A 23,101-nucleotide genomic window follows, 5' to 3' on the forward strand; every position below is an offset into this window, starting at 1 on the left:
TTGTCATGCTGATTCAGTCAGTCATCGCCTCCGAACTACTCCTGTACCCTATGTAGTACACAATGCCGTAAAGTGATTTGACATATTTTTGCATTTAGGTTTGCTGAAACGCAATAATGGGACGACTCCCTAACCACAAAAAACAACCCCTTAACGTAACACAATCTCCTTTGTACTTCGCTGTTGGCACTGCATATGTTGGCAGCTGACGTGCTCCAGGCATTGGCAAAACCCAGACCCTTTCATCAGATTAACAGGATGTAGCGTGATTCATCACTCCAAATCACTCTTTTACAGTCATCCACGGTCCAGTGACGTCGCTCCTTACACCACCTCATGGGTCGCTTAGCATTGACTATAGAAATAGTGGCTTATCAGGAGGTGACCGACCATTGCATACCATTCTTTTTAACTCCCTAAGCATAGTCATTATCGCAGCTGATTTATTGGTAGCAATTTTGGAACTCAAGAATGATTCCTTCCGCTGATTTCATGCGAATTATTACAACCACCATCCGCGTAGCTTGGCGGTTCTTGTCCATCAATACATGATTTATGCATGTGGTTGTTCCCTCACGTTTCCAGTTCACAATCGCGTCACCGACGTTCGACTCTGGCAGCTTTAGAAGTGTTGAAATATTCTTGATGGATTTTTTTATACAGATGACATCCAGAGACTAGTCCACGTCAGAGCCATTAAGCTGTTATTGCTTCTCTCCTGACAGCATAATACTGCCCGCATTGCTTTATAGTGACGGTTCCACCTGTCCTGACATCTAGTAGTCAGTTCCGTATTACATAGTTGTGTCTGGATACTTTTAATCAGATATTGTACTTGGTTTCAGTCGAAGATTTCTTCAAGTAACATAATCGTCTACAATCTTGAGGATTCGCCGGATTTTATAACTAGAGACATGACCCAAGTGTTGCACGTGAACAACAGCGGCTTAGCATATCACTTAAAAGTTGCTGCTTAGCATTGCGTGACTTCCAGATTACTTGGATTTTGACCCAGATATTTGCATTTGCTACGTTATACTATACAATCACTTGAAAATGGTTATAAATCTGAAACTGCGCAGCAGTGGTAAATGCAACATTAAAGCGATATTTTATTCCAACCAAGGACAACCTGTGCAGTGGCTTATTGTTGCTATGGTCTTCAGTCCAGAGACTAGTTTGATGCAGCTGTCCATGCTATTCTATCCTGTGCAAGCTTCTTCATCTCCCAGTACCTACTGCAGCATACATGCTTCTGAATCTGCTTAGTGTATTCATCTCTTGGTCTCCCTCTACGATTTTTACTCTCCACGCTGCCCTCCAGCACTAAATTGGTGATTCCTTGATGCCTCAGAACATGTCCTACCAACCGATCCCTTCTTCTAGTCAAGTTGTGCCACAAATTTCTCTTCTCCCTAATTCTGTTCAATATCTCCTCATCAGTTATATGATCTACCCATCGAATCTTCAGCATTCTTCTGTAGCACCACATTTCGAAAGCTTCTATTCTCTTCTTGTCCAAACTATTTATCGTCCACGTTTCACTTCCATTCATGGCTACACTCCATACAAATACTTTCAAAAATGACTTACTGACAGTTAAATCTATGCTTGATGGTAACAAATTTCTCTTCTTCAGAAACGCTTTCCTTGCCATTGCCAGTCTACATTTTATATCCTCTCTACTTCGACCATCATCAGTTATTTTGCTCCCCAAATAGCAAAACTCCTTTACTACTTTAAGTGTCTCATTTCATAATCTAATTCCCTCAGCATCACCCGATTTAATTCGACTACATTCCAGTATCCTCGTTTTGCTTTTGTTGATGTTTGTCTTATATCCTCCTTTCAAGACACTGTCCATTCCGTTCTCGCATACGGGAGGACGGCGGTTCAATCCCCCGTCCGGCCATCCTGATTTAGGTTTTCCGTGATTTCCTTCAATCGCTACAGGCAAGAGACCGATGACCTCGCTGTCTGGTCTCCTCCTCCAAACAACCCAACCCCAACCATTCCGTTCAACTGCTCTTCCAGGTCCTTTGTTGTCTCTGATAGAATCACAATGTCATCTGCGAACCTCAAATTTTTATTTCTTCTCCATGAATTTTAATTCCAACTCCGAATTTTTCTTTTGTTTCCTTTACTGCTTGCTCAGTATACAGATTGAATAACATCGGAGATAGGTTACAATCCTGTCTCACTCCCTTCCCAACCACTGCTTCCCTTGCATGCCCCTCGACTCTTACAACTGCCATCTGGTTTCTGTACAAATTGTAAATAGCCTTTCGCTCCCTGTATTTTACCCCTGCCACCTTCAGAATTTGAAAGAGAGTATTCCAGTCAACATTGTGAAAAACCTTCTCTAAGTCTACAAATGCTAGAAACGTAGGTTTGTCTTTCCTTAATCTATCTTCTAAAATAAGTCGTAAGGTGAGTATTGCCTCACGTGTTGCAACATTTCTACGGAATCCAAACTGATGTTCCCCGAGGTCGGCTTCTACCAGTTTTTCCATTCGTCTCTAAAGAATTCGCGTTAGTATTTTGCAGCCGTGATTTATTAAACTGATAGTTCGGTAATTTCCACATCTGTCAACACCTGCTTTCTTTGGTATTGGAATTATTTTTCTTCTTGAAGTCTGAGGGTATTTCACCTGTCTCACGCCTCTTGCTCACCAAATGGTAGAGTTTTGTCAGGGCTGGCTCTCCCAAGGCTGTCAGTAATTCTAATGGAATGTTGTCTACTCACGGTGCCTTGTTTCGGCTTAGGTCTTTCAGTGCTCTGTCAAACTCTTCACGCAGAACCATATCTCCCATTTCATCTTCATCCTCTTCCATTTCCATAATATTGTCCTCAAGTACATCGACCTTATACAGACCATCTATATACTCCTTCTACCTTTCTGCTTTCCCTTCTTTGCTTGGAACTGGGTTTCCATCAAAGCTCTTGATATTCATGCAAGTGGTTCTCCTTTCTCCAAAGGTCTCTTTAATTTTCCTGTAGGCAGTATCTATCTTACCCCTAGTGAGATAAGCCTCTATATCCTTACATTTGTCCTCCCTGCTTAGCCATTTTGCACTTCCTGTCGATATCATTTTTGAGACGTTTGTATTCCTTTTTGCCTGCTTCATTTACTGCATTTTTATATTTTCCCCTTTCATCAGTTAAATTCAATATTTCTTCTGTTACCCAAGGGTTTCTACTAGCCCTCGTCTTTTTACCTATTTGATCCTCTGCTGCCTTCACTATTTCATCCCTCAAAGCTACCCATTCTTCTTCTACTGTATTTCTTTCCGTCAATCCTGTCAATCGTTACCTAATGTTCTCTCTGAAACTGTCTACAACCTCTGGTTCTGTCAATTTATCCAGGTCCCATCTCCTTAAATTCCCACCTTTTTCAATTTTTTCAGTTTTAATCTACAGTTCATAACCAATAAATTGTGGCCAGAGTCCACATTGCCCCTGGAAATCTCTTACAATTTAAAACCTGGTTCCTAAATCTCTGTATTACCATTATATAATCTATCTGAAACCTTCCAGTGTCTCCAAGCTTCTTCCATGTATAAAACCTTCTTTTATGGTTCTTGAACCAAGTGTTAGCTATGATTGAGTTATGATCGGTGCAAAATTCTACCAGGCGGCTTCCTCTTTTATTCCTTGCCCCCATGTCATATTCACTTACTACGTTTCCTTCTCTTCCTTTTCCTACTACCGAATTCCAGTCACCCATGGCTGTTAAATATTCGTCTCCCTTCACTATCCGAATAATTTCTTTTATCTCATCATACATTTCATCAATCTATTCGTCATCTGCGGAGCTGGTTGGCATATAAACTTGTACTACTGTGGTAGGCGTGGGCTTCGTGCCTATCTTGGCCACAATAATGCGTTCACTATGCTGTTTGTAGTAGCTTACCCGCACTCCTATTTTTTTATTCGTTATTAAACCTACTCCTGCATTACCCCTATTTGATTTTGTATTGATAACCCTGTATTCACCTGACCAGAAGTCTTGTTCCTCCTGCCAACGAACTTCACTAATTCCCACTATATCTAACTTTAACCTATCCATTTCCTTTTTTAAATTTTCTAACCTACCTGCCCGATTAAGGGATCTGACATTCCACGCTCCGATCTGTAGAACAACAGTTTTCTTTCTCCTGATAACAACGTCCTCTTGAGTAGTCCCCGCCCGGAGATCCGAATGGGGGACTGTTTTACCTCTGGAATATTTTACCCAAGAGGACTCCATCATCATAATTTAACCATACAGTAAAGCTTCATGCACTCGGGAAAAATTACGGCTGTAGTTTCCCCTTGCTTTCAGCCGCTCACAGTACCAACACATCAAGGCCGTTTTGATTAGTGTTACAAGGCCAAATCACTCAATCATCCAGACTGTTGCCCCTGCAACTACTGAAAAGGCTGCTGCCCTTCTTCAGGAACCGCACGTTTGTCTGGCCTCTCAACAGATACCCTTCCGATGTGGTTGCACCTACGGTACGGCTATCTGTATCGCTGAGGCACGCAAGCCTCCCCACCAACGACAAGGTCCATGGTTCATGGGGGGAGGGTGCAGTGGCTTATGATTTTAAAAAGCTGGAGCAAGTCATGTTACCGTGAGGAAAGTCGATTAGAAAATGAGACCTTAAGAATAGTGGAAGAGTTCTGCTGATTCGGCAGCAGACTAACTGGTGGTGGGATAAAGAGAGAAAAGATAATGCAAAATTCAGACTAGTGGTTGTAAGAAAACCTTTCTTGAAAGAAAGAAATTTGTCAACATAGAATGTAAATTTAAGTTTTAGAAAGATTTTTCTAAACCTCTTTTACCTACAATGTAGTCTTATATGAAAGTGAAACGTGGGCAACAACAGGGCGTGGCATTCATTTTTCCCATGGTCATACTTGCATATCTGCTTCGTCATTATGCACTTTATCAGTCTCATTATTTCGACGCCTGTATTCCCTTTTCCTTGTTTCATGTACTACTTTTTTTATTTGCTTCTTTCATCCATTTGATTTTGTATGTCATGTGTTACCCCAGGATTTGTATTGGGCGTTGTCTTTTTGCCTTATTACTCCTCTGGCGCCGTCAGTATTAGGTCTCTCAAAACTATCCATCCATCTCTTGTTGTATTTATTTCTCCAATTTGTTAGTCGCCTAACGATTCGTTTAGTAGGAAATAATATCCACGAAGAAAAATGAAAGTGGTACATAAACAGAATGATGATGTATGATGAGGTCCCATACTCCGAGGAGCGTAGAGGAAGATGCGGGAGACCCGCACCGCTGTACTGGGCAAGGTCCTAGTAGAGGTGGTTTGCCATTGCCTCCCTCCGATCGTAGTGGGGATTAATGGTGAAGACGACACAACACCCTGTCATCTCGAGGTAGGAAAAATCCTTGACTCCACCGGGAATCGAACCCGGGACCCCGTGCGCGGGAAGCGATAACGCTACCGCAAGTCCACGAACTGCGGACATAAACAGAATAATTAGTAAAAAATAAACCTGAAGATACAAGACAAGAAAGACCGACCGAAGACAAAGGTATCCCTACAGGCAAGTAGTGAATGCTTGATCAAGCAGAAAAATATTATTACATTACAATTTCCACAATAAATCTGCAATCATTGTCATCATAGTCATTTATTGCATTAACGGACCTTTAACGCCTATAGCAGAAAACGAAGTAAGTAACCACACGACAAAAATAGAAAAACAGCACTCTGTAAAAAATCAGTTGAAAGAGAACACATTATAAAAAGCACAGTAAAATGGTTCTGTGTCAGTAGAGGAGATACCTATCGTAGAGGGTAGTCCATCGTTGCCGGGCTCCAGCTTTATCTCCCATCGCTGTCGGCTCTACTTCTTTAACGATTATTAATACTTGATCCTTCCATCGCGTCCTTGTACGTCCTCTTGGGCTTTTTCTAGGAGGTTAAGAACAGAGGACTGTCAGTTCGACGGATGTGGCTGACTCCATTGTAGCCTCTTGTGGCTCAAAATTCGGCCATAGTGTGGCTTTCCAAACCGCCGGTACGGGTATTGTTTCGTTCTTCGTTCCCGTTAACCTTCCTTGATAATGTAGACGAGTCCATAGATCTTTCGAAATACCTTATTCTCAAAGGCACAGATCCGCGAATAAACCAGGAATACATTACTATTGGAAAGTATGCAGTCTATCATAAGAAAGACAATATCAATCGAAGATGGTGTAATAGGAACGAAAGATGTTTTTGGACACCAAGAAAAGAAACAAAACTAGACTAACAAGATTTTAATCGTGCACCGAATATCAAAGTATTACATTCTGTAACCAAAGAAAATAAACGAAGACTTGCTCCGTTACTATGGACTACGTGGAATATGTAATTACGCACTGAAGTGACAAAAATCATGATATACCTCCTAATATCGCCTCGGTGGTCCTATTGCCCCGCGTAGTGGAACAGCTTGACGTGGTATGGGCTCAACAAGTCGTTGGAAGTCATCTGCATACGCAAATACCGGGCCATACCTTTATAGCCGTCCATAATTGCCAAAGTGTTGCCGATGCAGAAGTTTGTGCACGTACTGACCTGTCGCTTACGTCGCACCAATTTTTGGTGGGATTTATATCGGGCGATCTGGGTGTCCAAACCATTCGCTCGAACTGTCCAGAATGTTCTTCACGGAAGTCACGAACGACTGTGGTCTGGTGACATGGCGTATTGTCATCCATGAAAATTGCATTGTTGTTTGGGAACATGAAGTCCATGAATGGCTGCAAACGATCTCCCGTTAGCCGAACAGGACCATTTCCAGTCAATGATCGGTTCAGTTGGACCATAGGACACAGTCCATTCCATGTAAACACAGCCCACACCATTGTGGAGCCACCACTAGCTTGCACAGTGCCTTGTTGACAACTTCGGCCTGTGGCTTCGTGCGGTTTGCGCCACACTCGAACCCCTACCAACTGAAATCGGGACTCATCTGATCAGACCACAGTTTTCCGATCGTCTAGGGTCCAACCGTCATGGTGACGAGCCCAGGAGAGTCGCTGCAGGCAATGTAGTGCCGTTAGCAAATGGGCTCGCGCCGGTCGTCTGCAGCCAAAGCCAATCACCGCCAAATGTCGCCGCACTGTCCTAACGGATACATTGTAGGTCCCACATTGCTTTCTGCGGTTTTTTCACCCAGTGTTGCTTGTATATTAGCATTGACAACTCTACGTGAATGTCGCTGTTCTCGGTCGCTAAGTGAAGGCCGTCGGCCAGTGCGTTGTCGGTAATGCCTGAAATTTGGTAATCTGGGCATACTCTTGACCCTGTGGATCGCGGAATACTGAAGTCTCTAACAATTTTCGAAGTGGAATGTCCCATGCATCTATCTCCAGCTACCACTCCGCATTCAAAATCTGTTACTTCCTGTCGTGCGGCCGTAATCAAATGGTTCAAATGGCTCTGAGCACTATGGGACTTAATATCTGTGGTCATCAGTCCCCTAGAACTTAGAACCACTTAAACCTAACTAACCTAATGACATCACACACATCCATGCCCGAGGCAGGATTCGAACTTGCGACCGTAGCAGTCGCGCGGTTCCGGACTGCGCGCCTAGAACCGCTAGACCACCACGGCCGGCCGGCCGTAATCAGGTCGGAAACCTTTTCACGTGAATCACCTGAGTAAAAATGACAGCTGTGCCAGTGCACTGCTCTTTTAACCTTGTGTATGCGATACCTCCGCCATCTGTATATGTGCATACCTCTATCCCACAATTTTTGTCACCTCGTCGTAGGTGGCACGATGACATTAACTGGTCTCTGTCGTAAAGACGCAATATAGATCAGGAGTAGCATCGTTGCAATATGTGAAGAAACGGACGTTGCTGTATCAGAAAAACTCTCAGCTAAAGAAAAAGGAGACGAAATGCGAGTTTACGAAATTTCATGAAGGTGAAAACGTACGTGGCGTACAAATAATTACCTAAATGGCAAATTTTCTTAGTACGTCTTGGGCACACGATGACCCAGCAACTGGGAAACGAGTACTACGCAGTGGAGGCTGCATGCGCTCTCGCAGGCTTCCCTCGCAGCGGGCCGTATTAGGTGGGGCCTCCCAACACGACTCAGGAGGGCCGACCCTGCGACACCGATGAATAATTTACTGCCACGGGCAGCCCCCAGCCCCTGATAATAGGGGCGCCGTATTCCTAATCTGTTACCAGCGCAGCGCGCCGCGCCGTCGCCGAACCGCGGCGCCCGGCCCGGCCCGTCCCTGCCCAGGCTGCACACCGTGTCGCCCTGCTTGTCGGGCTCGGCTGCGGCCCCTCCCACCGGGCACGCCCACGCAGGCCGCTCTGCCGCCGCCGGTCACGGGAAATAACTCCCTGCGGGCGTAGTCCGAGGAGCGCTGCTCATGCTCTCCTGCTTGGCTGCCCGTCAGACAAGCCAGCGTCGCTCTCGTATGCAAGCATTCTCGCAAAACGAAATTCCGTCTGCTGAATCATAACATCTGAAAACAAAACTGTTCCCAGTCAGGGTAATATTAGGTCTTCCGCCATTTTTTCTCGAAGTTCGAGGCGTTATTGTGAAAAACATTTGAAGAATTGTCCATTGCTGACCTACCAATTCCTCCTTCCTCTCGGACAGCATACGAGTCACGGGGCGGAAGAACTGGGCGTCTTTTGAGATCATGAATCGATCTGTTACGACTTCTGCACCACTTGTTAGCAGCAGACACAGTGGCTGCGCCAAAGACTGAGACAGCGTGGAGTTTTACAGTTATTTATTGAACTTCCTTTACAATTTCTCCCTCGTCGTCGCTGCCCAGACCTGCGGATCCCTCAGCCTGGCTGCTGCTGTGAAGATTCTCCGACAATGGTCGCAACGCGCGCCGCTGATCGCACTCGGGAGCCTCAGGCCACCAGTGCTCCGCTGAAGCCATGATGCCCTGTGGTTGAGATGAGCTCGTCGCCGCCTGCTGCACCGGCGGCTGGGAAGCCGTCAGTCGCGATGTCCTCGAGGTCCCGTCATGGACGGATCACCCGTCGTGGGGCCAGGTTGCCGTGAAGCCCAGGCGTCAGTCCCCGGCGGCGCCTGTGACCAAGACCGTGCTGCGGCCGGTCCTGCTGGAAGTTCTCGCTGTGGTTAGTCAGCCATGGTGCCGACCAAACTCGGGCCGACCTCCAAAGCTGAAGTTGACATCTGGCGGCGAACGGATGACTCTTGCGACCTGGAACAGACTTCCGGAATCGTCACCTACGAAGATTGAACATTGTGACACGGACCACGTCCGTCCTCAGATCCTAACTGCTTCCTAATGGCTTTTGTCTGTTGCTGCCTGCGCTCCAATATTTATATCCGACAGGAGGACGTTTTTTACCCTCGGTGGTAGCTTTTTGTTATTACTCCCACAGTATATTGCAGTGTAACTTAGCGTACTGGCCTCACTTCCCCTTAGTCACCACTCTCCAGGCTCGCTCGGCGCTCAGTCTGTGTGCGTCCTTGCATCAGCCTGTTGGTAGACTGCTGCTGTCAGCAAGACTATCTGTGCGTGCTTACTTCGCAACGCCTCGGTCGCCGGCGTGCCTCCGTTTTGCTATTCTCCACTGCGTGAAGCGACGCTTATTACATTTGGCTGCAACAGATTCAATTTTGCACCTGTTCATATGGCAAAAGTACTGGTTACCCAGGCCGCGTCCCATTGATCGATAAAGGTTGTAGTCAGAAGGAGAAATGTATGGAGAACACGGCGGGTGAAATAGCACTTCCCATGTAAACGTTTTCAAGCATGGTTTCACGGTTTTTTCGACATGGGTTCGAGCATTGGCATGTTGCAAAATCACATTGTCATGTCTGTGGCCGTCTGCCTTTTCGCGCTCGGCTCAGACGCATCAATTGCTTTCGATAACGGTCTCCTGTGATTGTTTCCGTCGCTTCCAGTTTCGTTTAACTTCTCTCTTCCATCCTATGCCGGCCTTCGACGTCAAAATCACCGTTCTTGAAGCGTTGAAACCATTCTCTGCACGTTCTTTCATTTATTCGTGCTTCATTTCATCAGCATCAGCCGCAGATTTCTTCATGTTAAAGCAAAAATTAAAACTTCCCACAAATGGCGAGAATTGGGCTCGTATGTTGATACATTCAATCGAGAATATGTTCATCGTGTTCAGTCACAAATCGACCATCACCTTGATGGCGTTATGTTTACAAATGACTAAGGTCATTGAATGACGCTTACCACCCACCACATCCCGCTACTGCCATCTATTGCAAAACGGCGAAAGCAAAGTTGTTAGACCTGATAATCTAGCCGTAGGTCAGGTAGTGAAGTATCCGAAACTTCCAGCAAATCTACATTTCATGGATTCCGCGTGGAGGAAAGAGAGAATTGTGAGAGTTATCCATAAATACAAGATGTCCCAATAATCTTGGCCAACCAAATGACTTTTTCTCGGAAATTTTCACAGAGTTGTAGATAGCGCCATACAGTGATTATACAAGCATAAGAACGGACTACGCTCCATCTTTCGCGGCAGTAAAAAGTTCCGCGATAGGCACACAATGCTCTGACGCGTCCTAATGTACACCGGTCATCGCGGGAGCTGCATCACGTCATCATATACGATGAACAGTATAAAAAATCGAATTAACATCCCGAGGCAGTAAAGTTACGTAGCACGTAGCCAGAAAAGCCAAAAGGAAATGTCCCGGTCTGTTGTAGTGCAGAAGGGGTGCGCCATTTCGTTTTGGTTTTTCTAGCTACGTGCTGCGGAACTGGGGTGCGGGGACTTCAGTGTGTGCGGGTGATGAGAACGTACCTCATAAAAAAAAATGAAATTACGTAACTTTACTGTCTCGAGGTGAAAATTAAAGCAGTACGACCGTTGTTTGCCAATATCTACCAGTTACATTAAACCAAAAATTACAGCAGTTAAAGAACTAAAGCTTCCTTCCTTCCCATTCCCGCCATCCAATCGTACGAAGAATTTTATGTACGCTCGTTCCCGCGAATTTTAGGCCTCGGGACAGTGTATTAAAGCTAAGGAAGCATCGCTCCAGTGGTATTGCCTACACGTACTCCAAAAAGTATTCGTCTAATACTCGAGTGTGTATGTAGTTTTGAAACAGTGTCAGAATAATGTACGACAGGGAAATGGACTTCTTTATCAATCAGTGAAAACGGGAATACAATAAGGAAACACAGATTAGTATTTACGAAAACCTAGTTAAATATTCAAAAGCGGAGTTCGAGTCTCGGTTCGCCAGTTTTAATCTGCCAGGAAGTTTCATATCAGCGCACACTCTGCTGCTGTGTGATAATTTCATTCTGCAGATGTATTCGTCCGCAATACTGAAAAAGACACATGCCATTCCCCTAGTAGAGCGTTCTTTGTATTATTTCCATTGGATATCTAATAATTCCTCACACTTTTGTCGAATACATTCCACAAATTGTCTATTTTGACTAACAGCTGGAGATTGCACTAGTGTCATCCAACAGTAAGCGTTATATAGCAGCCACAGCCTTTCATCTAGAGCTGTACGTTTTGGATCATTATCTTGTGTGAAAATAGAATGCCCAGAAAGATCGGCATTTTAATACTTCTGGGTATATGAGTTTTTAGGATGTTTACGTAAACCTTGTGGTCCAATTCCGTCAGTAAAACACAAATCCCCCCCTATACCATTTACACTTACGCAGCCCCACTCAAGTACGGAACCTCTCATGTATTCACCTGAGGCTGCTACAGTTCTCTCTTAAGGTTCATAATTCTTGTTTCTCCACACTATTAATCGCCCATTTGACTTAAACAGTTCAAATCGACTGTCGTCATTAAATACAATCGTCTTCCAGAAATCAAACCCATCAGATTTATACTCTCTTGGAAATGAAACTCACTTCCTTCTGTTGATTTTTATTAATGTATGGTTTTCTGCGGTCTGTTCGTGCTCTATACCCAGCTTCGTAATGCACATTTCTTGCAGTCTGTGCTGAAGCAGACTTTCCTTTGAAGTGCACTAACAAGCTTTGGAGCTCTTAACTTTGGATTTTTCCTGGATCTCGAATAGTACTGCCGGACGGCAGCTTCGTGATGGGTTTTCGTACGTTTTGTTCTGATTAAACCTGTGTATGATAGTCTTCACTATACTGGTAGGTCTGCCATTACTAGGAACAACCTGGTATTTCTGTGTTCTTTTGTAGTTTCGCGACATTTTCGAACCATATTAACTCTACTTAAATATCACATAATGGCTTTGAAAATGTAGGAGGAACTATCCATTAAAGTGGGTGAAAGAAAACTCCATAAGGAAATGGAGAGGCGTGTGTCCGTGTGGCACCGTATTAGTCAACCACAATATTATTGCACCTGGGAGTGAGGGCACCTCAACCGGCTTATTGTGAGTTTTTATCGTGGTATTTCTCGAGGACACGCTGAACCATTTGATAGTATATGCACAGCTATCCTGAAGGCATTCACAATGTGATGCGTTTTCGTTAGTCACCACTGTACCTGCTTACTGTAACGTCACGCCGTATTTCTGACAGTGGACACAGGAGCCCAAGTGCAATAATATTGGGGTCGGGTAATACCTGGAATTTTGACTACTAGACGAATAATTGTTTGACGTCAACTGGGGCACGATTTTCAATAACGTGGTTTTGTTTTATTTCTAAATGAAGATATTAACCGATGTAAGGAAATAATTATTGTTTGTTCCCTAGCTATGTTTGTGTTATCGATGAAACCCACTCAGGACTGAGGAATCTGAAACCTAATGAACATGTGACAGGATTCATAGCCCCTTACTGCAAGCAGTCCCCTCAACAAATTAGGCATGTGACCACACCTTCAGAACCTACATAGACCTGGCAACACAGTACAGCAGAGATTCTGCATGGCATGCATTCGGTAAGTCAAGGTTAGGCATTCAGAGATATGTGAAACCAGATGAATACGCACAAGTGGCGCTATACTTATAAATTACGGGTCGATGGTTTGTGGGCGCGGAGCTGGCTCCCGATAGGGTCCCACATATTATGTTTCATAATGTTCAGGTGAGTTGAATTTTGTGATCATGACAGCGTAAGTTCACTACCATGCTTTTCAAACCGCTATACCACTATCTGACCTTGTGATAAGGACAGTTACTCTGCTGGAAGTTACCATCGCGAAGACATGAAGCATAAGGGAATGCAGATGGTCCCTAATTGTGTTCATTCGCGGTGCCTTCCATTCTAGGTCCCGTGAAGCTCCAGTTGAACATATTCCATAGCATAATCTAGCCCCCAGTCGCCTGCGTCCGTGGCGCGGTAAAAGTTTCGAGCATCCGTTCGCCTGAATGATGGCATATCCCGACACGTCCACCGACGTGGTGTAACAAGAAACGTGATTCGATCGACCAGGTGACGTATTTCCACTGATCTACGGGTCAAACTCGATGATCCGGCGCCCACTGCCACCATCGTAATTGACGATGTCGTTTTTGGGACAATATGGGAACACGTAGAGGCCGTCTGCTACGGAGCCCCATGTTCAAAATGTGTGTTGACCGTCTGTTGTTGAACACGTGTACCTGCAGGAACATTGCACTCCGGTGTCAGGTCTGCTACAGATCGTCGTTTATCCTGCGTTGCAGTGCGGAAAAGCCTTCGATATCTAAGTTATGAGGTTAGTCGTGGACATCAAACGCCTTGTCACCGTCGCCTTCTCGTGATTTCACTAGCCATCAACAACTTTCCATAGATGCTCACGACGGCAGCAAGAGAACGGCTGCCGAGCTTCGCCGTTTCCGAGACGCTCGTACCCAGACGCCGGCCTATAACAGTCTGGCCTTTTTTTTAAGTCTCTTATCTCAGTAGATTCCCCATTTCTGTCGCTAGAGTGATTCCCCATTCGTCACTTCTTCGCTTTTGTACTTCCCTTTCTGCGTCACCTGCCCCTAACACCACTAGGCGACATTTTATCTCGCAGTGGGCAATGGTCACAGTGTCTGTATCATCAGTGTATATTAACACCTGCCCGCATCTCGTGGTCGTGCGGTAGCGTTCTCGCTTCCCACGCCCGGGTTCCCGGGTTCGATTCCCGGCGGGGTCAGGGATTTTCTCTGCCTCGTGATGGCTGGGTGTTGTGTGATGTCCTTAGGTTAGTTAGGTTTAAGTAGTTCTAAGTTCTAGGGGACTGATGACCATAGATGTTAAGTCCCATAGTGCTCAGAGCCATTTGAACCATATATTAACACCCCAGGGTCAGCAATACAGCCAGGCCCGTCCTTCAGATCCGATGCCCAATGCTGTATTCACACACGCCCTGTAATAGAAACCCTTGAAGTAGTTTTCGTAAATGATAGAGTTTTCATTAACCTCCGCGGTCCATTGAGGTTTGCGTGTTTCGAAACACAACGGTACGTTTTGAAACTCTCTGAATCGTAATAGGTTCCAGGAATATTTATTTCAAAAACATCTATTTCTTCTTGAGAGGGGAGAATAATGCACAGTTCTCTCATCTGCATTTATTCCACTATACAATTAATGTGCTTTCCTACGCAGCAAAGCTAGTGCATTGATTTCATCACCAGACACACGCTCCGCTTGCGTAATCTAAAACAATATCTACAGCAGGTCTTGATTTACGTAAAAATGTTGTCTTTTTCCTCAGCTTGGCGAAGCATTACTCGTGTTGTTGCATATTTGAGTAGTTTTGCAGTTTTATCGTTTGATACCTTTGTGGCCACGAATGATTAGTTAATATATACTACATAAAGCAATTAGGAATAACAACTAATGGATGATGTAATTTATGATTTGTAGCCGAGTAAATGATTTCACTTGTGCTCTTATGCGGAATCGTGAAATCAGCTGGAAACCCGAAATTCACCTTGATCTTACGTAAACGACAAGTGATGCCCATCATTTCATTGGTTTTCCCGTCTCTCTCTCCTGTGGGTGGGTCTGTATCCCTAGGTAATATGCATATTAGATACTGACCTGGCCTTCAGGCCGTACGTAATTCTTTTCGTTTTTGTGCTTTCCTTATATTTTCCAGAAAATACTTTATCAGTTCTAATAGATCTCTCGCTGTAATGGACCGTCGTTTCGAAGCTGCTTTTTTCCGTATGCGTCCTTCAGGTCTCGTTTCCTTGTACCAGAGCTAGGCCTTTTACGTAGACCTAGAACTTTTTATCTCATTTCTGTGTTGTTCTCCAGAAATCTTTGCCTTGGCTGAAGTACCTGGTTGATGTTCTTCGTTTTCGTCATGGCCTTAATATCTCTATCGACACTTAATTTACACCTAGATTATATGAAATCTGGCACTTATTCGAGATTATGCTCTTCGAGCACTAGTTTAAGTCCTATAACCTCCGAACGAGGTGTAGTAGTCGTTAAGACACTAGCTGGCATTCAAGAGGCCAGCAATTCGAACCCTAGGACGACCATCCATATTTAGATTTTTCTTGGGTTTTCTAAATCGCTGAAAAAAATGCCGGAATGGTTCCTTTCAAAAGGACACTGTCGACTCCCCCTTCCCCCTGCCAAGTTCCTCCACACCGACTTTGTTCTCCATCTCTGATTACCTCGGTATCGACAGGCCATTGAACACTAATCTTCGTTCTCTTCGACGAAATTAGATACTTCTCTATGTTGGTATCTCTTTTTCGCGCACAATAATCATCGTGTGTCATTTACATAGTGTCATCACATGATAACAAAGTCATGCTCCTTCTTAAAGGATACATCACAAGAAAAACAGGGAAACCACAGTCATATCACGAGACTATTATGTATAACGTCTGTTGTTGGTCATTTGGCCCGAAATAAATGTATATACCTAAAATTGTCGCTGTTTGCATTTGATAAACAACTTACTTGCCAGCAGGAGCTTTGGCAGTCATGATGTTAGTAATGGTCTCTTGTTTTATTTCAGGACATCCTGTGCAAAGTAAAAACTTTACTGGTCGACGAGAAACGACACCTGAGGTTCGGAGACTGGAACGCTAACGATGTAAGTATACCACTTTGCAGTCAGCGAGAGAATGGATACATTAGAACACTTCGTTAAGCCCCCCACTCAACCGAGGAGAACCCATGCAATTCTTGAAGAGCACTCTTCTCTTCTCCTCTCCTCTGCTACCCGGCCAAAGCGCAGAGTCAGCGCGCTGGAGAGGTGTGCGGGTGCCCCGCTGCGCCTCCACCTGGGGCGACCATCGACAACGTCACTAATGCGGCCGCCCGCTGCGCCTCCTGAGTAATGGTCGCCTGACAGCCGTGCTCTGCTCGCCCCTGTTTGCGTCTCCTCTGTTTCCTGCCACAACACTCCTCTGGGCCAGGGGTCATCTCGCCTCTACCTGCGATTGCATCTCTAGTTTTAATTTTTCCTGTCGGCGTTTTATGTTGCTGAATTCCGTCACGTATTTGGAATGTACATGTATTCAAAAAAGCCATTTTGTTTGTTGATTCGATAAAGACTTCACCACGTACACTCTCTCAGATGGTAGAGATCCCAGTCACTCAGTCTTTTATGGTGGTTTTCGCTCTGTCACTAACGAGCTTTCAGCAAGCCCAGAAATAGAGGCCAGAAACAGTATTACATGCAATTTTTTTAAATATGATATCTCTTCTTCTCTCTGCATCTGTTAGGCATTTACCTGTTACGCTCTCTTGGTTGAAATTGTAGATTTTCCTCTGTCTTCCTAAATATCTTCTGTCCACTGGGTAATAATTAGCACCAATTTTGGCGAACTGTCGTCTTCCATTCTTGTGACATAATCCTTCACTTGTGTATCTGTATGCTTTAATCTGCTCATTTAAGTTTTTCACTTTCAGTTCTTTTCTGATGTCTACATTCACTCTCCCGTCAAACAGAATGTACCCTCCTACTCTTTTTAGCAATCGTATCTCTCTAGTTCTTGTATTCCGATGGGGACGAGTGTTTCTGCTGTTTTGGCCAGGCAAGAGTTTCAAGGTCTTGGGAGCAGTATGAGCAGCAGTGGGTCAACAGTAAGTTGATCGTTTGGACTGTGTCGCCGTCCTGTACCGTAAATGCTGAACTGAAGGATTTTTCGACAGTGTTGTCAGCTCAAGAAAGAATTTTTCGGACTACCGTCATTTACCTCTGCGAAATAATCAAGTCTATGTTTTGTTTACAGTTCAATGAAAGTTATTGCTAAAGTCAAGTACTGGTTTAGTTCCGTGGCAGGGACAGTGGGATCAGCTGCAGCTTCTATTTTGCCTACTCATCCCTAGGATACGCAAGATTTTCCATAGAGCATCTGGTGTTTATGTTTTAGATTAATGCATTGACATGTCTCAGTTATCGTTTCTCTCATATTGATTGAATCTTTTTGCTTTCTGTGTGTAACCAATTTTATTTTCAAGGGTAGGAGGTCGTTTGCAAGTCTGATGTGCAGTGTCTCCAAGAACTACTTCATAATCATAAATTATTTTAGCTCTTCCTTTAGCCAAAATGCAGGTATTCCCTTCAGGTTTCCGGTCTTTGAGGGAACATATTTATTATGTAATGAGTTAGTTTGGTAGTAAATCCATGGAGTTTGTCTTTCACGTACAGGAATGGTATGGAAGTCGTCTCCCAAATCATCTCTTGTGCCTCCGCTGCAAGTTCAGGTACACTGTACACTTACAGTCTCTGTGTGTTGGCACAGTTTATTCCTTGCATACTTTAGGGGGCAAATCATGAATATGATGATGTGAGCTGATATTCCAGGAAATTTCTTTGTTTGTGGATTTTGTGGCAAATATAGGAATGGGGGCCGGACTATAGGCTGCATTATGGGTAGGTGCAAACTGAAATACTGTTGCGTTTGAAGACGAAACTACACACTTGCATTTTACAGTGAAGGGGCAGGATATTTGTTAATGTTCCTAGCATTATTTGTATGCTCCTAAGTCGAATCGAATGTTGAAAGGTCAGTTTTGAAACAGGCTATCTCGCCTACTTTCGGAGGTCTCTAGAGGAAGCACATTAGGCAACTTTTCTCAACAGATTTGATACTTACGAACCTATATTTGACTTGCTCGTCTTCATTACTAATGGATATGAATAGTATGGTCGGAAATAAGACAAAGGATTTGTATGCCACTACTCCACCTGATCATCTGTTACGTCTGTTGTGTCTTCGGACAGTGGTGTCTAAATTTAGGGAACTGAAGAGCACACTTGGCTTGAGCCAGGTGTTCACATTCATTAGAAGAAACACATGGATGTTGATATTCTGAAATATATGGCGTAGTTCGTCGAAATGAGTCTAAAGTGATGGCCAACTATGTTCTACAGTAACAATACAGACACACTGGTAGAACCTGTGGCTGCATTAATGCATAAGTTCGTAGCTCCTAAAGCAAAGGCTTTAGAGTTCATTTGCACTGTTTTTTCCAACGTTTATCCGCAATATTATCCAGCTATCTCTTGTTCAGATGCTATGCATCCCAAATTCGGATATAATGTTATTCAAAATTTTTATCTTTCAGCAGTGAAATCCTGGCATATTATCAGGCTTGTCTTCGCGAGTTTTTTAATCACTGTGACTGCTCCAGACCTTTTCGTATATGACACAAACTTCACGATTGTGGGTTTAGGTTTCGCAGATAACAACGTTGTCCATCCTACTCTGTAACTTCTGATTATAGAATGTGCTGCATGTATATTTGTTCTCGCTTTAAGGTTTTACAATTTAAAATGGCTATGTAAATAGTAAACATTTTAATTTTACCAGTGCTGCACAAAAAATATGTAATCCACATTGCCTTCGTCTAGAGGAATTACGAGCGATGTTTAATATCGTTTTACCAAAATGGAAGAAAAAGGAAAATCCCACTACTGTCAGAAGATAATTTCCAAGGCTTCTGGCTCATCATCAAACCTGCAGAGACCTCTAAAACCAAAGCATCCTACAATACCTCTGCAACAATGTGGGAGAAGCCGATCAAGATCGCTATCAGTCAGTTCAGAAATTCAAGAAATCGCTTCTAGTGAACCATCCTCACTGACGCCTGCTTCCACCTCCCTATCCAGCCCATCAGTGTCGTCAGGTTCTGGACCAAGTCCTGATTTATTTCCTTTTGTGGTGCCCCACCCTCAACTACTTTCCATTTACAACAACCGATAAGTAATTTTTTTTTAAATATTATAAAGCCGGTCACGTTAAATAAAAGTATCTCATTAGATATACAGCTTTTAAAAATGACTTGCAGACAATACCAGTCTCTCTCTTAGTTGCTTTGCCCAAATTATAATTAACCAAGTCAAAAAACGTTGTCAGTTTGCATCATGAGTTATTTGCTAAAACTAAAAATGACTTGACCACTGCAAAGGCAGTCTGCCCTTCGACTGATGCGTGGACGAGTGTAAATTACATTAGTTTCTATGCACCCACTGCACCTATCATAGATGAGAAAGTGAACTAGTCCCACCTCTTAGAGTGCTCACAGTTCGAAGACAGACAAACTGCAGAAAACATCTCAGACTGGGTCAAGTGTACTATCCCAAATACAATATCAGTTTTAAAATCACGTCCATAATAACAGAACATTAGTCAAATATGAAATTAACTGCCATGCTTCTGAAACTACCACGTATCCCACGCTTTGTACATTCTTTCAACCTCACTGCTCAACACGCAGTTCAGAAGTCCATATAGAAAACCATTGACGAGGCCAAATGAATTGTTATGTTTCTTAAGGAGAGACCTTTTGCTTCAAGCAAACTTGTTGAAATGCGAGAAAATTTAAAAAAAGACCGACTGAAACTGAAGCAAGATGGCTCAACCAGATGGAACTCGGCTTACGAAATGTTGCAAAGATTTACTGTAAATAAAGAACCCATAATTTCTTGCCTCGCTATTTTAAAAATCTGTCACCTTAAATTAAAACGTACAGACTGGGAGATAATGCAACAGGTTTCACAGATTTTTCAAAGTTTTCTATGAGCTAATCAAAGCGATGTCCTCAGAGAAAACATTTTCATTTTCAAAAATTAAAGTCTTGCCAAGATTAATGGAACGGAAAGGAAAGTCTTTTAAAGACAACAATAAAGAATATCCACAAGAAATTTGTTGATAATTAGCTTCAAGGGCTATCAGAGTGGTTTAGTGTTATCTCCAGCAACCAACTTATTACTAAGGCAACGTTACTGGACCCGATTCAAAGGCAAGGATTTGTAGACGACAAAACATTTCAGGACTGCTACATGGAGGCTACTGCAGAAATGAAAGCGTTGGTTGTTCAATGAGAAAAAGCAGAGCTCATTTCTCAACCAATTACCACAGTGACACATGAGACTTTTTCAGTCAGGGAGTAGTGCAGTGAAACTATTGACCAGCTTCAAACAAGTCATGATCCAGAAAATGCAGCAATTGGCGAACAGGACAAATATTTAACGGAGGGATATTTGCGTAGAAACAGCAGTCTTTTAAACTGGTGGGAAACAAGAAAAGTGCTGTGGCCAGCTCTGTATCAATTGGTCCTTAATCGTATTATGGTTCAAATGGCTCTGAGCACTATGGGACTTAACTGCTATGGTCATCAGTCCCCTAGAACTTAGAACTACCTAAACCTAACCAACCTAAGGACATCACACACATCCATGCCCGAGGCAGGATTCGAACCTGCGACCGTAGCGGTCGCGCGGTTCCAGACTGTAGCGCGTAGAACCGCTCGGCCACTCAGGCCGGCAATCGTATTATGCATCACAAAGCAGTGTCAGTGACCTGTGAACGAGTATTTTCAAAAGCACGAGAGACTCACATCGACTGAAATATGTCAAACTTAATTTGTAAGTGACAATATTAATGTTTCCTTAATGGAACATATATGGTAATACTGACTATAAATGATTACTGCAGATACACTTCAGTTACAGTTGTTATAATTTTTGTATTTTTGTCCAGTAAAAATATCAAAATATAACAAGAATCAGTCTTCATACTTAAAAAATTCCTACTTCCTAAAATATATTTATGATTTTGTTGTAATATTTATAATTTTTACAGCAGACGAAATTTAAAGCTATTGTATCTGAAAATTACTGAGGACATAACACAAAATTATTACTCCTCTATATATGTCCTTTCAAAATAGGACCAAATCGGATAAAAATACTGGTTTAGTGACCTGAATTAAAAAGATACTGTACCTTCCCTTTACTTATTTTTATGAGTGAATGGTGAGTGCTGTGTCATGAAAAAAAGCTAGTTCATTCTAGTGAGTGACCAGTTCTGATCCGATCTCTGAAAACAACAGTTTTGCCCATCTCTAGTATTCTTAGGCAATCCAATGAAAGTGTTTGGGTTTGGCGAATGCCTGGAGAATGTTTCGCTCCGTCAGTATTTAGTGCCAACTGTGAAGTACGGAGGAGGTGGTCATGTGGTATGGATGAGTTTTTCGTGGTTATGATGTCGTCCCTTTATTGCGCTTACGAAAACGCTAAATGCGGAAAGACAACAACTCATTTTATAGCATAATATGCCGCGCACAGTTGAGGAACCTTTTAAGAAACGATGATTGATTGTATCAACACAACAGTGCACCCTCTAATAAAGCAGCTTCTGTGAGGCAATGGTTTGAGGACAGTAACATCTCTGAAATGGACTAGCCTGCCCAAGGGACAGATCTGAAGCCAGGGAAACACCTGTGGAATGATTTAAGGCGTCGGCTTGCGGCCATACTCCACTTTTCAACATTTCTACCTCCTGTGGTTGGGGCTGTTGAGGAAGAGTGGGCTGCCATTCCCCCACAGAGATTTAGACACCACACTGAAAGAGTCCCCAGCAGAGTTCAAACCGTCATAAACGCGAAGGGTGGACACGTTCCGTAATAATCTTCGTTGATAGGTGTCCCTATACTTTTGATCAGACACTGTACACACAACAGGTCTGCGACTTCGCTCATCTCTCCTACAGTTATAATATATACAAGAAGTACTGATGTAGCGCGATGCACTTATCAAGCGTTTTCGAGAAATCTAGTTTCAAAGCTTGATGAGCGTCTTGAGTACCACACAAGAACGCCAGCCGTGGAGGATTGCGTTAATGCAGCTGGCTAAGGCTGCACACTAGAGCTCTCCACTCACTGCGTCCGACTCTCGTCTTTTTTTAATTTCCCATCAAATTTTGACATCGCTATAACGAATCATTTTTCATCGATGAGGTGTAATGGAGGTTTTTAGGAATCGTGATGGAAAGGTCATTTGTTCGTCGTGCATCTGCTTAGTGAGAAGTTGTGACGATTACACGTATAATTCTTTGTTGTCATTGGTGAGCCAACAGGATTTGTGGTGGGATCTATCACAAAAGACTGAAAACTTAACATATACTTACATCGATCTTATTTTATGAATCTCATTTTCTGACAACTACAATTGGTTTTTAAATGACGGTAGTTGAAAAATAAAACGTAATTAACATGTAAATAGAATGGCCGTTCAGGTATAATTATTGACACAAACCATTCGTATTTCAGCGTATGTACGATTACTGAGTTGTCAACTGATGCTACACCAGGGAGTGAAGAGTAATGCATTTTTCACGACATGGTGGTGTATCTCACTACTCCAGTCACACAGGAAATGTTTGACTTTGGCTATGAAAGCCTACATCGAATGGCGCAAAGAAAGAGAAAGAGAGAAAGAGAGAGAGAGAGAGAGAGAGAGAGAGAGAGAGAGAGAGAGAGAGACGAACGCAGTGCCGGCAAGTTTGTCGTCTTGCCGTCTCAACCAGTTGCACCGACCGAGGTGGCACAGTGATTAGCACACTGGTGCTGAGCAGTGGTTCTCCTTCTACAGCGTTTTGAAACCGGAACTTCACTTATGGTCACCCAGTACTTCTCGCACTTTGACATGAAAACGCATAGAAAATAGTGCACAACACACTTGAAAGAAAAAGATGTAAAACAATGGTGCCTGGTTTCATTTTATAATTGCGGATTTTTTTATTTTTTGTTTTATTTTTATTTATTTTTACTGTTGTCAAGGCTCCAGTCAAATAGAGGATAGCTGCTTCGATATTCTTGAAACGGCAGAACGTGCAGTCGGAATGCTCAGTGGATTGTTCGATCCACGGTAGACCTTCACAGAAACGATGAAACACTTAAATTGGCAAAC

General features: G+C 43.4%; 1 protein-coding gene across 1 annotated transcript in view; it reads left to right on the top strand.

The window, feature by feature from the left end:
* The window catches only part of LOC124624246 (obg-like ATPase 1), a 300,300-nt gene that overhangs the window by 208,006 nt on the left and 69,193 nt on the right, over nucleotides 1-23,101 (top strand). Inside the window, exon 6 of the mRNA XM_047149095.1 lies at nucleotides 15,914-15,991. Within this exon, the coding sequence (XP_047005051.1) occupies nucleotides 15,914-15,991 (78 nt within the window). The remainder of the gene's footprint in view (nucleotides 1-15,913; nucleotides 15,992-23,101) is intronic.

The sequence above is a fragment of the Schistocerca americana genome, chromosome 1 (assembly GCF_021461395.2).
Source record: "Schistocerca americana isolate TAMUIC-IGC-003095 chromosome 1, iqSchAmer2.1, whole genome shotgun sequence".
Lineage (NCBI taxonomy): Eukaryota > Metazoa > Arthropoda > Insecta > Orthoptera > Acrididae > Schistocerca > Schistocerca americana.